The sequence below is a fragment of the Falco peregrinus genome, chromosome 1, assembly GCF_023634155.1.
Source record: "Falco peregrinus isolate bFalPer1 chromosome 1, bFalPer1.pri, whole genome shotgun sequence".
Classification (NCBI taxonomy): domain Eukaryota; kingdom Metazoa; phylum Chordata; class Aves; order Falconiformes; family Falconidae; genus Falco; species Falco peregrinus.
The window spans coordinates 68,712,135-68,737,339 of NC_073721.1; the positions used below are offsets into that span (position 1 = coordinate 68,712,135).

The window sequence follows — 25,205 nt, forward strand, 5'->3', positions numbered from 1 at the left end:
TCAGCTTGCTCTGTGTGACTGGCAAAAAACAAACCGCATCTCCTCTGAAACACAACTACTGATACAGAAGCCTTTCCTGTACATGTAGGGAAAGCTATTTTTGTCATTCAATGCCTGTTACTCTTCATTTACTTCCCTTTTCATATATCGTATCTCAAGGAATAGAAGATATGCCCAACGTCTTTCTCCTTTCAGCATTTTACAGATCTTAACCCTATTTGTTGGTTAAAACAATGCTACTGAGGCTTGAAAAGCTTTGCTGTAGCCGTGTAAAAGATAAAACAGATGGACAACAGGCTAATGGACTTCAAAGGACTAAAAAAATCTGTTGAAGATACCTTTTAGATTTTATGATGGAGTGCGCAAACCATTAACTGTTCAAATACTAAAAAGATATATAGCATGTATTAAATATGATTTGTCTAGGCATGAAACAATTAGCCAATGATAAAAAAAGACCAACCTCATACCTTTATAATTGTACACAGGGAAGTGATTACGTGTTAAAAGGAAAGCCATAGCTCGGTTTCTTAGACTTACAGCAACAGAACAGGTAGATCCCAGTTGTTTGATCACTAACCCATACTGCTGTGCTTATTAGGTGTCCTGTTGATACTCTGAATAAAGCAGCCATGCTCACCAAACGTCAGTCCGAACTGCAAGGCTACACAAAGCAAAGTTCTGCACCCAAAAGAGGTCAGATTAGAAACAGCTTTAGAAATAATCAATTGCATCTAGAGAGGTTCAAAATACAGAAGAGGAAAGAGGTGAACCACAGAAACAGTGTAGGGTGCCCAGCATGCCCTAAATACAGATCATTTCAAGCACGTCAATAGCTAAGAGGTTCTTAACAGTGCTTACACTTGATTTATAAACAGCACAGAACAGTGGTTCCATAAGATATTAAAAAAAAGTGTAAAAACAAAGAAACAAGATATATACATACAAACTGAAAATTCAAAGGAAAAAAAGGGCAAGTCAAATGTTTTTAAGAAGATTTAGGCCTTCTGAAATTTAAACAGATTTCCCCTTTAGCATTTGGTAGAACAGCAATTCCAGCAAGACTAGAAAACCAAAGAGCAAAACAACATAAAGATGTCCACTACCACAGATGATTTATTTATATACTAAGTTAAAAAATACGAATATTTTATTACAAAAACTTTATCAAACAACTGTATACATACAGTTCATATTGTTAAAAGCCAACATGTCAATTGATACTTTATGTACATTTGATTAATAATGTCACAGAATTGTAGAAAAGCATCACTCAGCAGAAACTGATTTGGCGTTGGGAAAGTAGTTACCACCCTGCACTAGAAGAGACAATATAGGAATAAAACATTTATATGTTACAATAAAAATACTTATTTGCTGTGATCATTTAAAGCAAATGGATGCTTTCTTTCTCCAAGAAGAATCACCATAAGTGGAGATTAAAGTGCACATAACCAACGCATTAATAATTCTTCAGCAATCCCATCTATCATTCTAGATGCTCCAAGCACATCACACTAACATCAAAGATTTAGGACTTTTCTCTGTGGCCTAGACAGTAAGATTTGAGAGAAATTCAGCTTTCTAAGCTGCATGAAATAATTCTGGTGTTGAGTAAGATGAAGTAGGGTACAGAAATTTGGAAAAGTGTTTGGTGAAAAAGTCGGTGTAAATTTTCCCAGATACATGATTTCTGGGGAAATACTTTCCTTTTGATAAAGAGATTCATAGTATTTCATACAACTGTGGACCAAACAAGCAGAGCATGCAACAGTATTTACATAACAATCCTCGCAGTTGTTCTTTGTGGGCTACATATAACACGGTTTGGAGCAACACTGCCTATTTTATGCATAAATTTTTCTAGGCAATCTGGGGAAGAAGAAAAAATGCCACCAACAATTTGTTTACTGTGGAATAGGGTCCTAAACTAGAAAAGTGCTCCTCAAAAAAATGTAGCTCGAAATATTGTTTTTTTCTCAGAACAAGCTACATAATAAACCTTACAAAATGTAACAGTCAGTACTAGCAGAGCTGTTGAGGGCAATAATTTTAATAAACTGGTCCATCTTGGATAAAAGAATGCTTACACATGTTACAATCTATTCAAAAGCAACAGCTGAACAGGCTAAATTTACATCCACAAGAGAAGCATGACATGTTCACTGAAAACAAAGTGAATTGCTGGTAATTATGGTTATCATTTTTATCACACCAACTGGTCACCAAAGAGATTTTTTTTTTTTTTTTTTTTCATTTTACAAATGTGAGAAGTTCTGAGACATTATAATTGAAGAGCATACTTCATAATCTTAGGCACTGGACCCAACTTAGAGGTAAAACATCCGTCCACATGATCTAACATCCTCAGGTTTCCGAAGGCCATCCATATGAAGTTTACATACAGCACTACAAATACACATCAGATACTGCTGTAAATCTGTAAGGAATACAAAACACTTAAATACAACTTTCACCCCATGGCACATCAAGCATGGCAATACCACTTGTTTCATCTCTGGTTTGCAACAGTCAGTTGTGGTTATGCTTAATTGAGTATTTTCCTTTCTGTAGCTGAGAAATATACAACTTGGACTTGCTTCCATCCGGTCTTTTAAACCAAACTTCATCGTGGTTAATTGTTGTAATTATGGCACTACAGAAAATGAGAGAAGAAGGGTCGGGGGAAGAAAAACAAGAAGAATTCAGAAACCTTATAAGCTAATAAATAGCCTCAAAACCACAGCTGTATTTCCATACAGTAAATAAAAACATGCATTAGTTGTAAATGCTAGACCCAAAAAATACTGGCTGCGTTGTAAGGATAGTTTTAACAGAATTCTTTGATAACTGCATGTTATCAAAGTCTTTAGTGGAGGTAGTTGATTTTTCAGCCACCTATCTATTTTCTTCTCCTATGAGAAAACTCTCAATATGTACAACTACGTTAATTGTTTAAAAGAACAAGTCACCCACAGAAAACACAATAGACTACCATGGTAAAAACCAGATCTGTTGGAAAACATACTCAGAAATTACATTGAATACAAAGCATTTGGAAAAAAGTTAAACAGATTAAAGCCCAAGACTTAACGCAGGAAAAGTATTCAACTGTTAGTCATTATACCAAGACCATAAGAAACAAAGTCAAAGCCTGATTTATTGAACCATTCTTACATTAACCCTGCTTTCAAGCTCCTTGTGGTAAACATTAATACAAATAATGAACACAACTGCCTCCCCTTACATGCCAGGAAATTTTTTTTTTTTTTTTTCAACTAGAACTGATGACAAAAAAAGGCTCAAAACCAGAGAGTGAAACTGTTAACAGAAGAAAGATCTATCACACACTGAGCATGACAAAACTCCCTCCAGGAAACTCTTCAGCCTTAAAAGCTGCTAAAATCTCGAAAGGCTGGGAAAGTTCCAGCTGTATGCTTGCCCTGTTAAGCATCAGCAGCTTTTGGCTTTTGTCAGACACAGGATACTAAGATCTTTCTTTGGCCCAGTGTAACTGCTATGTTCTGCTAAACTAATTCAGAATTTTTTACATTCCAGGAAGAATATATAGTTTACTAAAATACCTTTCTGTTTCAGCCCTGAACAAACACCAGAATCTCCAAAATCTGTTCCCCTTCACCATACACAGGGAAGAAAAGAAACAGCCAATTTTACAGTAAACTACTGCTATATGACGTTGTTTTTCCTGGTTAGCTGTGCATATTTAATCAACACTGTGCTTAGATTGATTTGCCCCATTCAGTAAAAGGTAAGATATACATTTAATTTCAAATATTGTTTTAAATATACCCACCTTTTAGAGTTTAAAAATATTATCCATACAGAGAAAATACATTTAGGTATCATCTTAAACATTCAACAAAATTTGCACTGCAAAATGACAGCTCCCAGGTAGAGCCTTTGTTAAGAGAGGGAAATACTGTAAAAAAAGTTCCACCTCTTTTCCTTCACAGCATTAATCAACTGAAAACAAAGCTTAACTTTAATGGTATAAAGCGGTTTCCCATAATTATTTTTGGGTGGGCCAACAGATCAAATTGTCAAAGCAACAAAACCCCAAGATTCTCAAAAAAACTTACTCAAAGGCTATTCAGCTTAAATTGTTAGTGACATCTTAACTTGACAAACACCTCATTACCTTCGGTGAATTCCAACCTTTACTAGCCTCTCCCAGAAGTTCAGCACTCAGCCTTCTTTGATATTGCCTATCTTCCAAAGTGAACTAATAAATGTTATTAAGGTAGCAGTATTTTCGAAGAAGCCTTTTTTTTCAACGCTGTCATCCTATCTACTGCTTAACATGAATGTACAGAGCTGCATAAACTCAATAATCTTTACCTTGTAGGACACTCATCTTTCTTATCAATGCATATTGTTTGTCCACGTCCATACCACTCTCCATCATAATAGAGTCTTCCTTCTTCAGATCTAGCACTATGCAGGTGCTTTTCCAATTTGACAGGTGCTAAAATGATCAACAAACATAATTTAATATTGACTTGGCAGAAGTTAATTAGATGTTTAAATACAATTTCGTCAACTTATTTACACAGAATACACACTTTATCAAAGTAGCCTCTCTCTTAATAATTGCAAGAATGCATGAAAATTGGAAGCAAGACACCTTACTTCCAGCCAGATAAGTTATATTTCCATTTTCACACAGAAGCTATCTTTCTCATAACCTTCATATCGCAGGTATGAATGTTCACAAATGAAGTAATGCAGTATAGAGAAGACTTCAAATGGCAGAACCTGAAACAACTTCATCAGCACATTACCACAACATGCAAGTAGGAATACGCTGCTAACGAAATACGCCACCTCCCTGTCTCCTCTCTCCCTTTTCCTCCTTACTCACCACCTTCAAGTATCTGATTTTACCTAGCACTGACCACTGACATGCTTCTCATAGCTCTGCTTCAGGGCTGTAGCTTGCAGTGAACGGGAGCATCCTTCAGAAAGCACCCCTAGGGTCCAGACACTCTATTTCCTGCCTCGTCTTGTGTAAACACTGGCATAACTCGCTACTACGAATTGGTGTAACCCACTTTTAGAAGTCTAAATTTTTGTTGAAAAAATTCTAGAATTCACCTGTCAACACCATCACCTGCAATCGAGCTACAAGGATCAGCACCTGAGAGAGGGAAAAGACAGAAGCTGCATCTTCCAGCCACCTCACCCCATCCTCCATCACTACACCAGGGCCAAAATAAGTATGATTTGCCTAGATGCAGTTTGCATCACTGCACATAGCAAGTTCTGCCTTGTGAATCCAGATTATGTTTACTTACGTTCTGGCTTTACTCTGTGTGGCCCCAGTGTAGCCATTGCCTTGAAACACAAAGAAAATTAAGTCAGCAAGCATAGTCTTTTTTTTAATTAACTGCCAGCTATAATTGTGAAGTTACATGCAGTGTAGCTCAGGATACTTGCTTTTATACGCAAAAGGCAGAATCAGAACAAATCTAAAATAAAAGTGTGTTCAATGGTGATTCTGTAACTAAATAAAATAGCATTTTGAGGGTGAAAAAAAATCACCTTCTTTAATAAGTTTTAATTTCAGATAACTCAGGGTATTTTCTAAATTAAACCCTCAAAATTGCTGTTTAGGTACTTCTGTCAAGAAAATACAAAATTACATAAACTCATTCTGAAAAACAAAATGCTATATAAACAACCTACTTTTTGACTCGTAGGTTATATTCATAAGCTCACAAATTTTCACTCACATAAACTCTAGGTCACACACAGTATTAAAGTAGGTTTAAAAAACTCCAAGCATTTTTACAAGTTTCTCTTTTTGTTCACTTCTTGGTTTTTTAACTTATTTCCAGAAAAGGCAAAATCCCCAGTAGATTCTCAGTTTGTTGCTATTGTTTAAAATCATGTCACACTACATGAAAGAAACCAAGGGAAAGGTATTTTGTGTCTGTTCCTCTGATGTGATCGGAAGAGAAACATCAGACAAGTTATCACATAGGCATCACATTTTACTACTTATTTACTTACATATTTAGGAAATATGTACAAGTATAAATCAGGATGGAAATTGACTCAAAGCCATTTCCCACCAAGTTTTTGAATTCACTTAAGTAGTTTGCTATTCCGTAAGCTGGGAAGCACTAGGGTACTAGGGGGAATGTTCTGACTGCAGGTGCAAGGCAAGGATAGCATTTCATTACAAAGTTACTTTAACAATATGGCAAAGGTCTGAAAAAGGCACTCTGCACTTAAAAGCTGAATATATTTTTTAAAATACATCAATAAGTCATGGCAAATTATGGACTACCCATTTTAGAGATAACCTTTTCCACCACTTCATTCTATTCCTCTGTGCAATTTGGGTAGAGTCAGAAAAAGCAGCAGTAACATAGCTTGAACTGCAATTAACTACTGAAGAAATAAAAACCCGTTCAGTTTTGATCATGCAAGAAACACATTTATGTATTTTTAAGAGGTAAAAGGACTAGACAAGAACACAGCCACCAGCACTCGTCTTTTCATCTTACCTTCCTTATTGTTGTCCAGTCTTCAAGTATATCAAGATCTTGTAACATATAAACTATATAGGGGCGTGGAAAAGTTAAGGAAAACTTTTAAACAGCAATAATAAAAATACTCTAATTTGTTTATACAAATATATTAATAGCTCTGTTCCGCCCATCTTTCACACAGAGAATACCTACGTGAAGTGAAAGCTCAGCAAAAATAAATGCATCTTTGAATTATGCAACCTAGAAGTACACTTGAAAAATTATTAAGAAAGATAAGTAATAGTATGTAGACAGTTGTTCAGACTACTGGAGTTCAACATGAGGATAAGATAAACAAATGTGATACAACTTCCATCCTTAATGATTTAAAAAATAATTTTATTTGCAATACTACAAATTACATTAAAATTCACTGCAATTTCAATATACAACTGCAAATCAGCATCTACACTAGTATCAGCTATAATAAAATCATCATTTTTACAGTATTCTGCTTCATATTTGTTTGAGAGAAAAGTATAGACAGCACACCTCTGAATATCAAATATCCAGAAAACAGGAAATAAAGGCAAAGCCCCTTTCTATCAACTGTAAAGTAAAAAATTGTGTATTAGAACAATATGTAAACTTCAAAACAAAACTCCACATAGCACAGCTATTTCATTACAACAGTCTTCAGTTCTTACTTTGTTTCTCCCCATTTCATCTCTGAAAAACAAGTTTAGAAAAAGGTGCTATGAATGTTTGAAAACTAAATCTCCTAAAATGGGACTTGAGAGCTTTAACTTGCATTCCATTTGAAATTTTAAAAATGTTTAGCCATTTTCAAATTTGTTTTCTTCTAAATTAAAGAATTAAAAAGCAAAAACCATGTAAAATTTCTAGTTTTTTTTTTATTTTAGTGGGGGTTTTATTTGTAATTTATAAATATTGCTTATTTATTTTATTGCTTTCCACAGGACAGTACAAACTGTCAAGTTCATAAGTGTTCTAAAATCATAAGCTAAAAGAGCAAATTAACTTAGTGCACAACTTAAAAATTCTCAGCTTTATGTATTGCCTGAAATTGCTGGGGTTTTAGACCTAATACTATGTTAGTATTTTCTGTTTGGAATGCATTCTAAAATAGCAAGGTAGCTCATAATTCATAGAATCTGATGCTACTTATATGGACATCCCTAACACAGGGATGACCAAGAGGTAAAGAAAATACACTTTCACACAACCTGGCACTGAAATTGCTAAAAAGAAACTTGCACTGATTAATACCACTTTGCTTTTAAGCACTAGTTAAAAAATATCTCTACTAAACTGAATTTATGACACGTCCTAATGGAAGAACAGTCATTATTAGGACAAATAATCTATCTGGGATGTGTTCCAGTAAATCAACCATCCTGAAGGAAGGTATCCCAGTGATGACAGTTTTTTCAGAACTTCTTCCTTCCCCCTTCTCCTAATGTTATAAAACCTTGTGAAACTTTGCAGCAACTTCGCAATAAAAAAAGGCCTTTATACCATACAACATCAATACTTAGAAGTTTGTCTCTTTTAGGTAGTCTCCATGATTCTGACAACTTCTAAGCCATTGCATGTCTACCCTATAAAGATGTTAAGCTGGGGGTAGGAGGAGAGAGAACACTCTGTTTACAAAGGCATCTCTTTCTTTCTCTGGAGAAAGATGACATTGTCTCTTTGGTGTTATATCTTTAAAAGTTTCAGCTGCGCTGCGTGCTTGTCAACAGCTATGAAGAAGTCATCAATGCAAAATTCTTAAAACACTATACTCACTCTATGGGAGCCCCAGACCCACAAAAATACACACCTTGTCAAATGTCTCAATTCTTGGAATTTTAAACTTTTAATCAGAAGGTTCTGAAGTCTATGAAATTGTTAAGATGTAACAAATTAAGTAAAGATGTCCCAGTATGAGAAGCAAAGCTATACAGGAGAGGTTACACAAGTCAAGTTCACTTTGTAAACATAATGCCTAACCTTTTCGTGTTTTTGCCTTGTAGCTCTAAGTTTTGAAGAGTTAGAAAAATCAACTTTCAGAAATATTCTCTATATTAAACTGGCAGTTAGATTAAGAGAACCTTAATTTCAATTTTCATAATGGGATGTATCAACATCGTTTCTCTAATTTGAATTAGAATACTATCTGCCAGACAAACATCTATTTTGAGAAAACACTATCATTTCAACTTGTTATTGATGACATCTGTAATAAAACTAGCTATTAAACAGTAAACACTACTAGAAAGAACAATGATTTCAGTAAAAGGATATCTGATACAACAACAGGTTTCTTCTTATCTGGACTAAATGGATCCTTCCTTTTCTTCCTGGACTGTAGCTCATCATTCCATAATTCTGGAAAGACATAATAAGAATATGCTATGAATCAGAAATGCTTACACGTTTAGCTCTTTCTACAGCAGAAAACATTGTCCAAAAATGCAAAGCACCACATTTTCTGTGAGGTGCTGTTTCTGAACAAAATGAAAGTGTTACATGATTATGTTGCAATGGATTAATACTCTCAATACACACAAGGGTTTCTGACAATTAAGAGACCAAAGTTTGTTTTAAGCTTAAACTCTACTCCCCACCCAAAGTCTACAGCTGAATAGCATTCTACTGGATAACCCAAAACTCACCAGACATACTATGTGTACAGTCAACTAATCAGTAGCCACCAGAAGATTAAGGTAAAAAAGCAAAACCAAAACCAAAACACACACCACCAAACAAAAAAACCCAAACTTTGAACTTCCATCCACCTGAGGTAATGTCAATGCTATGCCTGTCTTCTTCAAGTCTTCTAATCTTCTCTTCTAGTTCACTTTGTACAGTATCATACAACAGAAGCTTTTCACTCTGAAGAAAGCAAGAAATTACACATTTTTACATGACTATCATCTAAATATATATATGATAATATAAAGCCTTAGTGGGAGAAAGGTAAGAGTAGCTTTAGGTGAAAATTTTTCACAATTCATAAAGCATATGACATTTCCCTCTATCCACTTTCTTAGTATGAGATCCTAGGTCCTTAAAGACAAGCACGCTCACTTGGCATAAGTGTAAATATAGTTATCAAATATCAGTACCAAGAATAACTAAGTATATAAAAGTTACTCTGGAGATCTAGCTGCATGCTGTTTGTGTTTTGACACAAATACAGTATTCTAGTTTTGGATAGCAAAGATTTATTCACAATGAATAACTGTGAAGTAGTGACATCTATACCACCTTCCATTACAAATCAGAAAAGTGAATGTCTTCATGGAAAGCTTTTTAATAAGCTGTCTCCAATATTAATAAACCTGGAGTCATTCATAGAGAATTATCTTCTAATACCACAGTATTTATAATTGTCTGTTTTCATAGAACTGAAAAATACCTTCCCACAGAAGAACTTATTGAGCACATAAAATAATCTAGATAGTTGTTCTAAGCAAAACTGTCTACCTTAAAGCTGTAGGAAACACTTTTAAAGTACTGCTTTAGAAAAGTTAGCTAGTTTGTCCTTTTAAAAGGCTATTTCTGATCCAAATAAATTAACATAATGCCTTCAATGTTAGGTGTAGCATTAGCACTTTTTATATACAAAGACAAACAAAACCACACCGACGTGAACTTTCTACAGCACTTTGTGCAGTCTACACTCTCTTGCATCTCCAAGTGTTTCAAAACAAGAAAATTAGCTTTATAGTAAATTGTTCTCAGTTATAGTTCACCACCTAGGACCAATACCAAAATTACACAGTAGCTATATAGATCAGTTACCCTTTTAAAGTCAGCATCAAAAAACCAATAAACTCTCTAAACCAGTACTTGGAATTAAGCTGAGTTCCAAGCCTCAAGGAAATAGATTTGCTTGCACACTTCCTAAAACAGAAGTAGAAAATAGAGGAACATCTTTTAAACAACTCTGGAAAACAGAGGGCTTGGACTTGCTCACTGAAAAAACACTTTCAACAGCACAAGTCACTGCATCTAGCTATTTGCTACCATGACTCCACCAGAAGCTGCAGTCCCTACAGCCAAGTCAGCAAATGTCTACACCTCAACTGCTCCTGCCCACAGCACAGCATACTAACAGAAACTTACCTCTACCAATGTTTAAGATAGTCTGCTGCAATGAAGCAAAGCAGCTGAGGAATAGACGAAAACAAAGAACCCCGCTCTATTAAATGGCTGTCATGTTTATCATTCCCTTCAAGTTACAAAGTATTTAAATATTACAAAGACCTGCTTTCATACAGTTTTCAAACCCTAATTATAAAAAAAATTCCAGTGCAACTGAAAAGGCAGAACCTCTTACATATACCTGAAATGCCAAATGAGTGTTATCTGTTCTGAGACAGTTTTAAAATTCCATTTTAAAACTGAATAGTCTTTGTGTTTAGACATGTTTTGCTTCAAGCACTTGGTGACAAACAAGGTGTGAAAAGCTGTTACAAGCATCAGAGGCGTTCTTGCTGAATGGTTATATTCCAGCGGAACAGTGATTCTACAAGCAGCACTGCTGATTTTAAAGAGCTTTTCTCCCAAGAGACCCTTATTGAATGGCAAATATTTAAAATTTGAAGGTTTCACAGTATAGAAACAGCAAAACAAGGGGCAAGGACCATGTTAAAGAAGAATAATATATAGCCATAGCAAATCATTCAATCACAGGTGAGAAACCCTGCAAGTCTGACTGCATTCTGTCCAACCTCAGGAGTATTCACAGGAGCGAAGACAGTAATGAGTAGTTATACCTTGCTCCAAGGCGTCAACAAAATGGAATTTTTTTTAAAAAAAGTACATAAGCACATTCTTGCTTTATTCATATAGTAGGAGCCACACACTTCAGGAATATGGAGAACCACTCAGAAGAAAACACCTTTAAGCAACTGTAACAGGGGGTCAAGGAGTACTATGGTGCAGATCCCAGGATCTGAACAGCTGTGTTACAGCATTGGGCATACATGTACTTGAGTATTTGTACCCCGGTACCCCCTATTTAAATGTTTAAACAGGAATGTTTATGTTCAAGGAAAGAAATTATATTTCCTGTAACTGTTTTTGAAATGACAACTCTATCACTAGCTGGCCAAGACATCTTAAAAAGACATCATTATTATTATTACTGTTGTTATTAAAATATAAGGTAATTTTTGCTAAATCATGTCAGATACTTTCATTACTGTTCTTGGTAATTTTTTATAACAAAGGTTTAAAAAATCATGTTGGAATCTATTAATAAGAATCTTCATGAAAATAAGAAACCTTAGGTATACTTATATGCAAAGCCAAACTAACATAAAGCTAATTTTTATAAGCTTTGAATAACCTCTTATGTGGGCTTAAATATCACAAGGCAATTCTTTCAAATAGCAAACAACAGCAATAATAAAAACATGCAAAGAACTTGCAAAGCATGACACAGTAAAGTTAGATGAAATTAGCTATCAATGTAAAATATCTGGCACAACCTCACAGTGCTGTCGAGAGGCTTGAATTTCACATTCATACTTGTTCTTCACAGACTCCAGACAAAGCTCTCTATAGATACCTGTAATCAGACAAATTACAGCAATATTACTTACTTTAGCTAATATATGATTTCAGAATTCTCTTTTTAAGACTCCCTGCAAGTCCCAAAACATGCACATAGTGCAAAACACAAATATATTATATTAGGCACTTAAAGTGGCCAACTGCATAACAGAGTGAAATAAGAACAAGTAATCCCTTAATTCTGAAGATCTAAGGAAAAATAAATGCTATTTTAATTTTTTCCCCTATCAGTCAACAAATTACACCAGCAGTCACACTAACTTTACAAAGTAGGTCTATTTCTCATTTCTGATCAAATTATCCTGGCTATTCTCAGTTTTCAAATCCATGAAGCACTAAAAGGCCTGTTCTGTTCTCTAATCAAAGTTTTAAATAGCTAGAAAACTGAATGAAAGAACAAGCTTTCACAAATTAATATCTGGAATAACGCTTACTTTATAGCGCATGACCTTAATTATATCAATTAACAAGATGTTCTTTTCTTAGAAATAGCCACCTCATGATACAAAGGATACTGCTTTTGAGTATTGGCAGCATTTCTTATACATTTCTGCAGGCCTATCTACCGAACAGCTGAAATAATCTGAAAGATATTTGAACTGTAATACCTGGCAAGTAAAGATAGAACTTGATTTAATATATTCAATGGAATCAACACCACAAATTGTTCCAGATTATCATCTTGAGCAGTTAAGTTTGCACACACGTTGGTGCTGTCTAGCAAGTGAAGAACTCCCCAAACCAACTTCCCTTAGAATTCAGTTGACTATAAATTAATACAGTACAAAAGTAACAATACCGTTACCAGCAATTCCTCTGAAAAACAAACTGCAAAGTATTATGTCAATCATGTTTCAGCTGTGAAGTCTCTTTTGATCTAGATTCAAGATGTTCTTTTCTTACATCAGTATGTTATGATGCCTTTTTTTTTTTTGTAATATTTATGGCTGACTGGCATATATAGGTCTACCAATTTATAATCACTGCTTATTAGCCTGAAATCAAGCAGTATAGGCATGAATACATCTAGAAGAAACAGCTGTATTCCTGACTTGCTGAAAAAGTCAAGACCTACATTTTGTGTGAATAGTGCTCAGTGCCTTAGAGAGCAGACAAACAAAAGTTTCTTCTCTACTACAGGTGCAATTACATCCATAGTTCAGTGCTTTTTCTTTCTCCCACCACCACCCCTTCCTCCCTCCCCTCTCACATAACTACTAAGGACCTATTTCTACCTGCTGGAGCTCAAGCCCTGCTACTACCCACTTCTGTCAAGGCTCTCAAACAGAAAGAGCAAATAAGCCTGTTCTGCAGTTTCTTGCTTCCTCTGGAATAATTTTATCAGTCTCATTCACTTGAGGACAAAAGAAAAAAAAAAACCCAAATAATCCTGATTTCTAGTCTCAACTTCAAGGAAACTTCATCGTTTTTATGCTGGACTCTTTTTACATTGGAACATGGATCTTCAGTGCTGCTGAAGACAAATCAGGAGAATCCATAATATGCTGCCTATCCATATCCAACTACATAAAAGCACTGACACAGTTGCACTTAAAACTGAAAATCAAAAGCCTGGATTAAAGTTGCTTTTATATCAAACCTTCTGCAAGTTCAACTGTGAACCTTCTGTGAAACCCAAGTGGGCTACTTAGGACTAGTCAACTACATTTGGACTAAGATCTTAAACCCCACACATTCCAGCTGAAGAAAAGGGTCATGGAATAGACCAGGGGGGAGAGAAATGCAATGGACCAAAAGATTTCAAATTCTCTTCATAGCCTGAAGCCACAAGTACTAATGAAGACATACTGAATAGCCTCAAGTAACACTAGTATTATGAAAAGTATAAGCAGGTTTACCATTTTACAGTTTGCCTGCACCACATTTCTGATGGATTTCTTAAAAAAGACAGTGGCACAACTTCTCTGGCTAGAGAGATCACAACTCTCTCCTTTCGGCCTTCTGACAGCCTGTGTTAGGTAACCCTTAGACAGCTGAATTACTCCTAAAGGAGTCTAGCTATAACATGAAAAAAATTTACAGTAGGGAAGTACAGAACTTTGTCTTCCTACAATACCACTGTTCCATAAGACTATACAGTTGTACCCTGGAAGAAGATAAAAGTCCTTGCATGCTGCTTCTGATGAGCGTAAAAACCTATCTAAACATTAGTTTTAATAATTCAAATGCAGCTTAGATAAAACTGCTAAGGACAGCTTCCCTACTTCCCCAGATGGAACAGGAGGATGGGAGCAGAGGAGTAGAAGAGACACAGACTAGAAGATCAAGAAAAACACAATCGTCTAAGATGATTTGGCAAGCCCTTTATGAGATAGCACCTACATATCTCTTCACTTCAACAGTGACCAGTGTGCAGACTTGATCCCAAATCTTCTAATAAAAATTATCAGGTTTTAATTCACTAATTTTGTGCTTACTACACAAAGCAGACAGCCATTAAATGAAACATTAAAAAGTCATATTTTTAGTGTAATGTTATAAGGCAATTTGTGCAAAGACTTCAGCAACGTATTCATTTTGACTTGAAAAATATTTTACATTTAAAACCATACCACAGTATTTCTAACTTTAAAACACACTCACATTTAACAATTCTGAAGAAACAATTAAGATTGACCTTAAAATGCATAGCAAGTTCATACTGTTGATACAGCAATACTCATTTTACATGCCTACCTGCCACCTTGGTACGGATTTGCATATTTTCTTGTAAAGCTGCCAACGGTTCTAAATATTCAGGTGCTTTTCCAGCTATGACCTCTTGTAGTTTTGCATCCACTTGACTTAATCTTTCTTTGTAAAGTCTTAAAATAATAGAAATTTAAAAATAAGTATTTAATTAAAAGCAAACACAAGTTAGAAGAAGTATCTTTAAAAAAAGAACTATTCTGCATGTCTTTGTTTTGGAACACCCACTGAAGCAAAGTTAACATTTGTTACCATTCGAATTTCCTAATACATATTTTCTTTTTGAACAATATTCCACATGTCTATTAACCCTTTCTGGAAAAGACATGCAGACAATCAGGTAGAAAGTCATGATAAAATGAAGTGTATCTCCATCTCTAAGGAAGAAGAGGAAAAAAAAAAATCGCACAGCTGTTAATAGGATTAAGGTGGAATAGGAGGTGAATCAACACAGAAGAGGAAGACAGGAAAGGGTGCTACAATACATAAAAACAACATGGCTTACATCATGGGAGAGAAAGTTAGACATTTTGTGGACAGAAACACCCATTTGCTTTTCTGTTGACATCTCTCTTCCCACCCTACCATAAACTGAGGAAAAAAAAGAGAGGCAGGCTCTTATTGAAGCAACCCTCATCTCACCTCCTGTGGAAATCCACATATTGCATACTATCACAAATATCATGGGATAATTTCTAACTGACATCTTCCACTCCTGCCAAAAGGAAGTGTATTTAAAATAATTTTATTTTAGCTAGAATTCATTCCTTCTATAAAAGCTGATATTTACTGGCAGACAATGAAGAAATCTGCTTGCATTTTAAAAAATTTAATGTAATATAATATCAATTACAAGTACTTCAATCACAATAAAGCTCCGCTGTTTGTAACTGATAACTTCAAAATAGTGTTCAATGGTAGAATCATCAGTATAACCAGCTTTTCCTGTTCTCATTTTTTACTTTGCACCCCACAATCAGAAGCTGTAAAATTAAGGCAAACATGCATGAACTCTGTTAAGAACAGATCAAATTTTATCTGTGTAAACAGATAAACATATCTTTGTTATATTTGTGTAAACAGATGTAACAGATGTCTTTGGGACAGGGACGTAGCTTTTTTAATTGCTTAAAGTGTATAGATAAAGTAATGAACTAGATGAGAGAAAGTTCATGTATGCTGATACATCAAGACTTCCTTGAGAAATAGTTCCTGTCCATCTGCCACCAGCCTGCTCATGATTTTTGGTTACAACTCTGTAGTTTAGGCATGCATACCTAACCTAGCAACAGTCCATGATCACTCCCCTCCTTCTTACCTGCAAACTATTAAGAGTATGATACACACAATCTGTTCTGCAGTCAACTGACAGCCCGCAGCCGATCAACATCCAGTTTGTCAGGCTCAATACTTGATAAGCATGCTACGCGCACAATCGTTAACACAGAGCTACAGCAGAATTATTTAGCTAGAACATAAGCATGGGTGCACAGCGCATGACTTGGTCTGTCACTAACATATGGTTACACAGCACCAAGTTCCAGCTACATCAGAGCAAGCAGTTATGGACTGGGTGCTCCCAGCACTTGATACCATGCAACAGCTGATGGAGTAAAACTGTTTATCCAGTACTTTCCAACACTGATTTGCCTAAAATGTGTAACTACTATCAACACAGTAAATCCCACTTCTCTCATAGCAAGCAAATTCAGTTTCCCCAAAAAAAGATGAGGAAGCAGATACAATCACTTAATCTCTACTACTGGTTGTGACTACACATCCTATTGTTTATATACCTTTTTCTTCTTTCCCAACTTTATCAACCCCCTACTCACAGCTGCTCCTCCCTATAATCCTTCTTCCATCATTCTAATGCTGTTTTGCCAGTATTCCCACCACCGAAGTTCTTCCAGCCCTTACAAACACCCTGATCTCTCAGCTAACCAGTGTCTACACAATGTACCCTGCCACAGCCTTACCACCTCCTAAACATGACCCCTAAACCCCCCAAAATACTTGTTTGTTCCTTCCGAAGATGACCCTCCTTCCTATTTATTCCTGTAAGGTTTGTTTCCACAAACTGTTTTCAGTCATCCAAGCCACACAACAGATGGAAGAGTAGGACTGAACTCAAAAGCGTTTTCAGTCATCCAAGCCACACAACAGATGGAAGAGTAGGACTGAACTCAAAAGCTGGCAGTTTTCCAAATGCCAAATCAGTCAGTACCGACTGGTTCCAATACTCGTCAGTTGGCTCCATCTCCCAGGTAGCTCCACGCTCAGCCCAAAGAAGAGCAGCAGGACAAACAGCCTTCTCTAGACACTGCAGCAAGAAATTGCTTGTTGGGCAATTCTTTTCAGGCCCTATTTGATAGACCTGGCAGTGTGCCATTAGGCAAAGCAAGTTGTATGTCTCAGTTCTGTAGCAGAAAGAACTATCTCACAATATAAACACACATCTGAAATGTAATGACAACTGACCAGATTTTCAGTTAAAATTCAGTTAAAAATGTCCAAGAATAGACAAGGTCTCCTCAAAGTTTCACTTGTCAGGTACCCGATTAAGTTAGTTGCCAAATTACCACCAATTTAAATTGGAACAGATGTATCTAGCTTGTCTGTGCACCTGTGAAAAAACTTAAAATACATACAATGTATGCTCTAATACAAATGAGACTCACTTCTAAATAACTGTGGCTATTAATTTAATCTCTTCTAAAGTAAAAAAGACCTTATGAGGTCTTTAATACTGATGTAGATATTATGGCAACTACAGAGAGCTAACAGTATTTTCTATTTTTTTTAGTATTGGTATCGGGTACCAACTATAAAAACTGCTGTGATAACCCTGCAAAAAAAGCCCTAATTTCTTACTTAGCAAAGACAGTGCTTGGGTCTGTCCCATATATGTCAAAGGATGAGAAAGATCTGGAGAAAATAAATAAAATCACAGATTTCACTAAACATCACAGTTCCTTGGTTCTGCTAGAGCATTTTGATGCAATTAGACTCACACCAGCCCTTTACAGCAACAACACTTCAAAACCATTCCTACAGCAAAACAGAGAATAAACAAATACATAAAAGTATTTAGAGGAACTGCCTGCAAATAATTTCAGAACTCCCAATCCTTATTCTTCTCCAAAAGTAGCATCCATACATACGAAAGAAAAGAAACACCAGCTGCACACAATATTCTCACAGAATGGATCCTCAAATGAAGCACTTAAAAGCATTAAAATACTTACTGATCTTTAAGGTCTGTAAATTGCTTTTCAAGATTGGACATTTCATCTAAACATTCCATTCTTCTTCTTTCACAGTCCTCATCATCCATTTCTAAAAATAAAAAAAAAAAGGTAATTTCTTTTGAACAATGTAATATATCTAAATAAACTGGGTATTTTGTTTCAAATGAATGTGAAGCAAGCCTGAATTTTAGCCATAAATAGATTATCATTATTATATTATAGCAGAATACAAGAAATCACTTGCCATACAAACTACAAAGTAAGAAAATTTTGATCTAATTCTAGAAGAAACCCCATAACCATTTTTTTTACTTCCTCAAAACAGGAAACATTGTCACTGTAAGACTTTAAGAGGTTACACTTCCTGACTAATCCTAAGAATGCATGAAACAGAAGAACTAAACATTGTGTATCACACCAGAAGAAAGGCACCATTAAACATAAAGAGTTATTAACCGTCACGGAAAATTCAAGTGTATCCCGAGTTGGTATGGGCAAAAGCAAGTCCTGAAAATTAAGTACAGGTTCAACGTTGCATCTGACATATAAAATTCAAGGTTTTGTTTCATTAATAATATTTTTTAAAAAAAGTAATGCTTGGTTTTGAAAGCAGGTTTCATGCTGTTCAATTGGGAGAGTACTCCAAAGCTGAAATATTAATGTAAGAACATCTGTAGTTTATCTTAATGACCATTTAAAATGACTGCATCTCTAATGAAACATTTCTTAACCTGCGAAGTCTATAATTTTGCAGAAACTTGATTTTATATGCTTTTATTTAGCAAGAGGAATTAATATTACACTATTTCCACTGGTTTTTGTATTATTTATATTGCTGATTTTTTTCTTAATTTACCTAGTAAACATAAGCATAAAGTATAATAAATACCCACTTTTGGGCCCAAAATTTTGACACTTGCCATAGACATCTACTAAACATCAGTTGTTACCTCCACTACCTTATCTTAGACTAGAAAACAGAAAATCTAAGCTAAAAAATTCTTGACTCTATGCCACCCTTCCCAGAAGGGAAAAAAAGGGTTTGTTAAGCTGTAATCAGAAGTTACATGTCCTGGAACTGCTTTATAGCAGCAGTATCTCCAGGAATTAGCTCTCTACCATTATGGTACAACTGACCAATTACCAACCAGTTGGAGAAGACATGCAGAAGTCTTCATCCTTACTGTTTTGCAAAAAAGAGTATGGCAATTTGCAAAGATGATGAGGTGAAAGTAGCAGCTTCAGGGCCAGCATAGCTACCTTCAGAGGATGTGACGAACTCAGATGTTCCACTTGGACTCTCAGTGTATAAAGTTTTCTTCACATAGCTCCGTCCTGAAAATATCGCAAGCTTTTAAAGACTAAAAACTACACTAGCCCTTCTCTGCCTGGATATGAAAATTAACAGGCAGTGGAGCAGCATTAATCTGTATTGCAATGGTGCAAGTCCAAATCAAAGATCTACTGCAGTTTGACACATTACAATTAGAACAAGAAGACAGCATGTACAAAGTTTTAAAACACGATATAATCTAAGTATTTGAAAGCAGATTAAAGACAGAAGATAAAAAAATACACTGAATGTTTAGCACACTGAGGAAGGTGGGGTAAGAGAGTATCAGGCTGTTAAGAGACATTATTTTATTTTAAGATGCTGTTCTCAAAAGTAAGGTAGATCCTGAACCCCAGAATTAGGCTGAACATCAGATTAAAGAGCAAAGTTTCATTTCGATGCCTGATGTAATAATCAAGCCAAAATTGACTGGGCAACTTTCAACTCGGTCAGACTTAAGGAATGTGGCAGTCATATTACTCAGAGAATTGTCTAAAGCATTTATATGCTATAAAAATAAAGCTTCTTTATAATCTGAAGGCACCTCCCTGTGAAGCCAGACAGGAACAAGCACAGGGATGCCAACAGTTCTCCCACTTTATTCTCAAACTCAAGTACTTGTTTCAGATGTGTTCAGCTATGCTCTTGGTTCCAAGTATGTTTTAGTAAGGAATTCACCCAGAAGCTTTTCCTTAAATTGACATGGATTTTATTGTTCGTGTCTGTTTAGGGACTACAAATAAAGAAAACTGAACTGTAACCCTGGCTGAGGATCAGTGTGACACTCACTGTCAGAGGGGAAGAGGACTGCTGCTTACATTTTAAACTTGTGTTGCAAGGAAAGTATAATGCATTGCTATCTGAGGGCACAGCTGACTCTTGTAGACAATGAAATAACACATAGCTTTCTCCAATCTCCTCTCAGCTACACTTAAAAGTCTTTGACTTTCTGCCTAGAAGCCTACTTTCTACTGAATGGCAATTCACACGCTAACTCACTCTTCAATTCTTTCACCTTTAGCCTGCCTCAAAACGAAGATTTTCAGAGTCCTGAAATCTCCTTAGTTCCCCAGTTACTGAACTTCTTCCCCATGGCCTTAAGCAACATACAGATTGGGGAATACGCAATATTGAAAAAGCAAGTGGTTTTTAGGATCAAATCTCATGTTCCAGCTGAGAATTTTCACCACTAGAGCTAGAAGATTCCTCATTTCATATTAAATCACTTGCTAACAACAGGCCCATCCTGTCTCAATGCTTCAGATTTCCAACAAAGTTTCATACTGCACAATTTAGGCAATTTTTAACCACTTCCAAAATCACAGTCATTCTTTTCCTACTACATTCAAGCAGTCCAACTCAGTAACTAGGGCAGCCTGGTTTAAAGACAAAAAAATCCCATAGTACTTAAAATGTAACAGTGCCTAAAATAGCTTTTTTTTTAATAAGCTGTGGCCTATATAAAGTGCTCGAAAAAATGACCAAAATCTCATCTGAGATGGTGAGCATAATTTGTGGCTGTTTTACTTGTACTAATGTGCTATTCTATATCCTGGTCAATAAAAACCCTATACCAAATACAGAGCATCAACAGGAACAGGGCAGAAACAGTGCCAGCTCTAAGGGCAAGTAACGCTTCTAACCACACCTCCCATATTCTCAGGTATCTACTGGGGATGGGAGGGGAAGCCAAATGGAAGCAAATGACAAATTTAACAAAAAAAGTTCTTCCCTTCAAAATCCTTACTTTTACTAATTTTAATTAAGACTTATTTTTTGTGGTGCTAATCATCTTATGTCTGTAGGAGCAATATGCTTCCATGGACTATGTTCCTATTTGTCAAGACACTGAGACAAGCATGTAATTTCCTGTAACTACCACTTGTTAAGTGCTCCCTTAAAAGCATTTCTCTGTGGAATTCAATGGAAATTATCTGGAGAACTTCTTGTATTGTTTTAAAGAAACATTCACAGACTACATTCACTTAAAACACAATTCTTCCTTCCTCCTCCCTAATCCCAAAAGAAACCAAAACAAGGGTAAACAAACAGAATCATTTGCCTTCAATAAAAATCAACCAAAGCATCTTTGAGGATATGTTAACTTCAAATTTTATAAAAGCCACATACACACTCAAGTTTTAGTACACCATAGCTTTGAAGCCAGCCCCATGACTGGCCCACTTTATCAGGCACTGCTGGGTCAGTTTGCAGCAGTTTTGGTGAACACAGGATCAGGTTCTTTTCCTATCAAGTTAAACCCAAAGCTTCACTTCAGGTACTGGCCAGATATTTTCCAACATCTATGGAGAACACAAGGGTCTGAAACAATGAATTGTCCTTCAAGCAGCTTCCAACCATACATACTCATTTCAGGCTACATAATCTGAAACAAACCCACATACTTTGGAGGTGTAGGAGCCTCAGCACTATCTACTCAGAACTACTTATTCTCTATGCTTATTTTACCAAATTAGTTGCTAACACAGACACAAATATCACTATGTTTACAATAATTTTGCTGACTCTTTCAAGCCCATACCTTGATGAGGGCCACAGTTCACTCACTGAAGAGGTCTCCTGTGTAGCACTGCATTAGACAAGAGAAGCAAGATCTTTCCTCAGATGAGGGAACAGCCCAGAACTAATGAACTCCCTGTTCCAGGAGACCTCTTGTCTAAACCCATGCAAGTCATTAGTCCCAAATTCACAAAAATGTGTAGGTGTCCTGGTAACTGATCAAAGTTGGAGGTGTTTACATATTCTCACAAAATTGCAAGTTACAAGTTAAACTGCAGGTCAATAGCAGCAGATCTAATCACTGATCACATAGTCCCCAGTGCCTGCCATTTACATACCAGACTCTTCACTGAGATGTTTTCCCTAGCTACCTTTTCAACAGCTACCTTTTCAACGTGTTGTCTTTCTGACAGCTTAGCATACAAAGGCCCAAAAAGCACTGAAGACAGTGCAACAAAGGGGACAGGAAAGCACAGCATACCAGGAAGGCGGGTAAGGATGGCAGCCAGCAATTCAATCCAGGTGGACAGCCAAGGACCAGCAGCCTAACTTGTAAAATGGGGTTCAGTCAGCAATATTTGCCAGCTCAAAGGCATGGGGGATGGACATGGGGGGAAAAAACAAACAAACAAAAAACCCCAACAAAAACTCAGTAAACTCTGTACAAACCATGGGCAGATTACCTGGATTTGTGGATTAATCAAGGCCTCACTGGGGAATCAACTCTGGGGCACAGTATTAACTCAGATCAAGGTCTAAGAGAGTGACATCTCTCCCAGTATGGCAGCCACACTTCCCAGCACAAGTAGTCTTCACTCTACTTCTGATGAGTCAGCTTGGCTGTCTTTGTACCACAGCTGTGGGGCTCCAGCACCCTGCTAGCTCATGCACAGCCCAAGCAAGGGCAAGGTCCACAAGTCCACATGGAATGGCCACAGCGGGACTTTTCCTGAACAGCATCAGTCAGCGTGAATATAAAAGCCATAGGATTTAATATTCAAGATCTCCCAGATCTTTTAATAACAAAAAAGAATTAACTGTACATTGAGGGCTTTAACACACAGAGATAAATCAATCACAAGCCAACATACGTAAAAATATAATTTCACAGCTCCCTAATTTGTCTAGTTCACAGCGTCCCACTCCTTCCAAGGTGCCAAGCCTGGCACTCGTGCTACATGTCCATGTGCTAGTACAGGCATGGGACAGGATCCCAGCACACCACTCTACATCAGTTAAACTGCCAGAAACCCATGTCAGGACCACAGCTAGCACTGAACAAACACAGCTACTGTTTTTCGGCTGCCCTTCAAGTAACAAAGATCCTGCTTACGGGGCCTACTTACTTATGGAGACCTAGTGATTCCAGAGCAGTGGTGTATGCATCTGATGATCAGCACATTTCCCAATAAGCGACCATTTTATAATTTACCCCTTGTAATTACAAGAGAAGTTTGAACAGATAATAACCTTCTTCTAACACAGTGGAAATCAAGCACTGAAAAAGTAATCCTTTTAAAACTGGATTTCACCTACTAGTACCATCCAAACTGCACAGTCCAGAGGAAGCTATGGAAAAAGGAAGGGATCTTCAACAGAGGTTGAAATGCATTGCAGAAGAGGCCAATCGTACTGACAGGGCTTCCAATGCCCCCTTAAAGACAGGCCTCAAAACATCTGATTGAAACTCACATTTTGCATACGAGGAAACACGTACATATATGTACACAGATGTATGCCGCACGTACGCCAGCATGCCCAGCCGCTGCGTGCAGCCCGTACCGAGGACCCCGCTGCGGGCCATGCAGTCGAGCCCAGCAGGGCACAGCCCGCAGCGCCCACACGGCCCAGCCGGGCACCAGCCGGCTCCGGGCCAAGCGGGGCCTCCGGCCCGTGCGCTCCGCCACGTCCCTCCCCGCCGGCCGGCGGCCCGAAGAGGAGCCCCGGGGCCGGAGCACGGGCTGGGCCGGGCCGGGCCGCGGGGCGGGGTCACGGCGGGGGTGGGCACCGGCAGCCACCGGAGCCAGGAGGGCGGGACTGGTTTCCCCCCGGGGCAGCGTACCGGACGCTGAGGGAACCGCCGCGGCGCCCCCGCGGCAGCTGCCGTACCTGAGCTGTCCCCCTCCTCGGACACGGACGAGCTCTCGGTCTCCTCCTCCTCCGAGCTGCTGCCCTCGTTCTCCCCGTAGTCCACCTCCATCTCATCGTGGTTGTTCTCCTTCTTTTCCCGGGAATGGACCGGCATCGTCCCGCTGCCGCCGAGCCCCGGGACAGCCCTTCCCGCCGCCGCTGCGCCGCTGCCGCCGGCCCCAGAGCCCCGCCCCTCCCCCCTGCGCAACCTGCCCCGCCTGGCGCCCTCGGCGCCCTCCCATTGGCCGAGCGCCGCCAGCCGCCGACGCCGGCGCGCGCGCGGTGCATGCTGGGAGTTGTCGTCTGCCGGGAGCGGCGTGGGGGAAGAGGGAGGTGCCGTGGGGGGACCGTGAGGGGCCCGGCGGGGGGCGAGGGGTTTCCGCAGCCCCTGCCCCGGCCATGCGTGGGGCCGCTCGCCACGGAGAGCTCCACTGCGCTCAGGCGGAGTTAGGAGCGCTTCGCACCTGCCCGCGTCTCCTGCAGGTGGCCCCGGCGGGGGAGTGGGCCTGCGGGGCCGGAGTTCAGCCGTTGCCGTTCCCTATCGGAGCTGCGGAGGGATGACGCGGGGCCTCACGTCTCCCCGCACCCGCGCTGCTGCCCAGGAGCTCGGCAAGGCGGCCCTTGAAACTCGCCTTCCCCTTGGCCTTCAGGGTTCTGTCCAGAGGACAGGGTTCACTGTGAATATCCACCTCCTTGCCAGAGCCTGTGTGCCTCACTTTCACGCTCGTGTGATGTGCTTTAAATTAAATTCGACTTAACTTTGTGCCCTATGGCTGACGGCAACCACTGAGAGCAGACAGGGGGAAGGGACTAAGCAGATACGCTGCAATTTGTGCAGGGTTGGGATGGGGTTTCTGGCTTTGAGGATCAGTACTTTTCTGTTGTTTGCCTGTGGCTGTTAATTGTGCTACGTAAGATGTACTGGCTACAAGCAGCGCTTACTGGAGTAAACTGTCCCACTGTCTCCTTGCTACGAGGGACTGATCAGCTTCACTTCAGCACATATGCAAGTCTGGCAGGAATTCTCAAAGAGTCACAAAATACACAGGTAGCTGTGGCCCACAGGTGAGCACAGGTGGTATCTTTGTGGCGACGGTGAGCTCACGTGTACCGCACTGGCTCACTTCTGAAGTCTGGGCCAGGTGAAGGAGCAGCAGGAAAGCACTGTGTGTC

General features: G+C 38.3%; 1 protein-coding gene across 1 annotated transcript; it reads right to left on the minus strand.

The window, feature by feature from the left end:
- Positions 1–1,098: 1,098 nt before the first annotated feature.
- On the minus strand, positions 1,099–24,225 carry BRMS1L (BRMS1 like transcriptional repressor). Its single transcript, XM_055819751.1, has 10 exons — positions 24,012–24,225; positions 18,047–18,137; positions 14,787–14,914; positions 12,005–12,084; positions 9,302–9,398; positions 8,808–8,891; positions 6,534–6,598; positions 5,316–5,355; positions 4,360–4,486; positions 1,099–2,656 (listed from the first exon to the last, which is right to left on the minus strand). Exons 1-10 carry the CDS (start codon positions 24,145–24,147, stop codon positions 2,533–2,535), a joined length of 972 nt encoding a protein of 323 aa, XP_055675726.1. The 5' UTR covers positions 24,148–24,225; the 3' UTR covers positions 1,099–2,532.
- Positions 24,226–25,205: the final 980 nt, after the last annotated feature.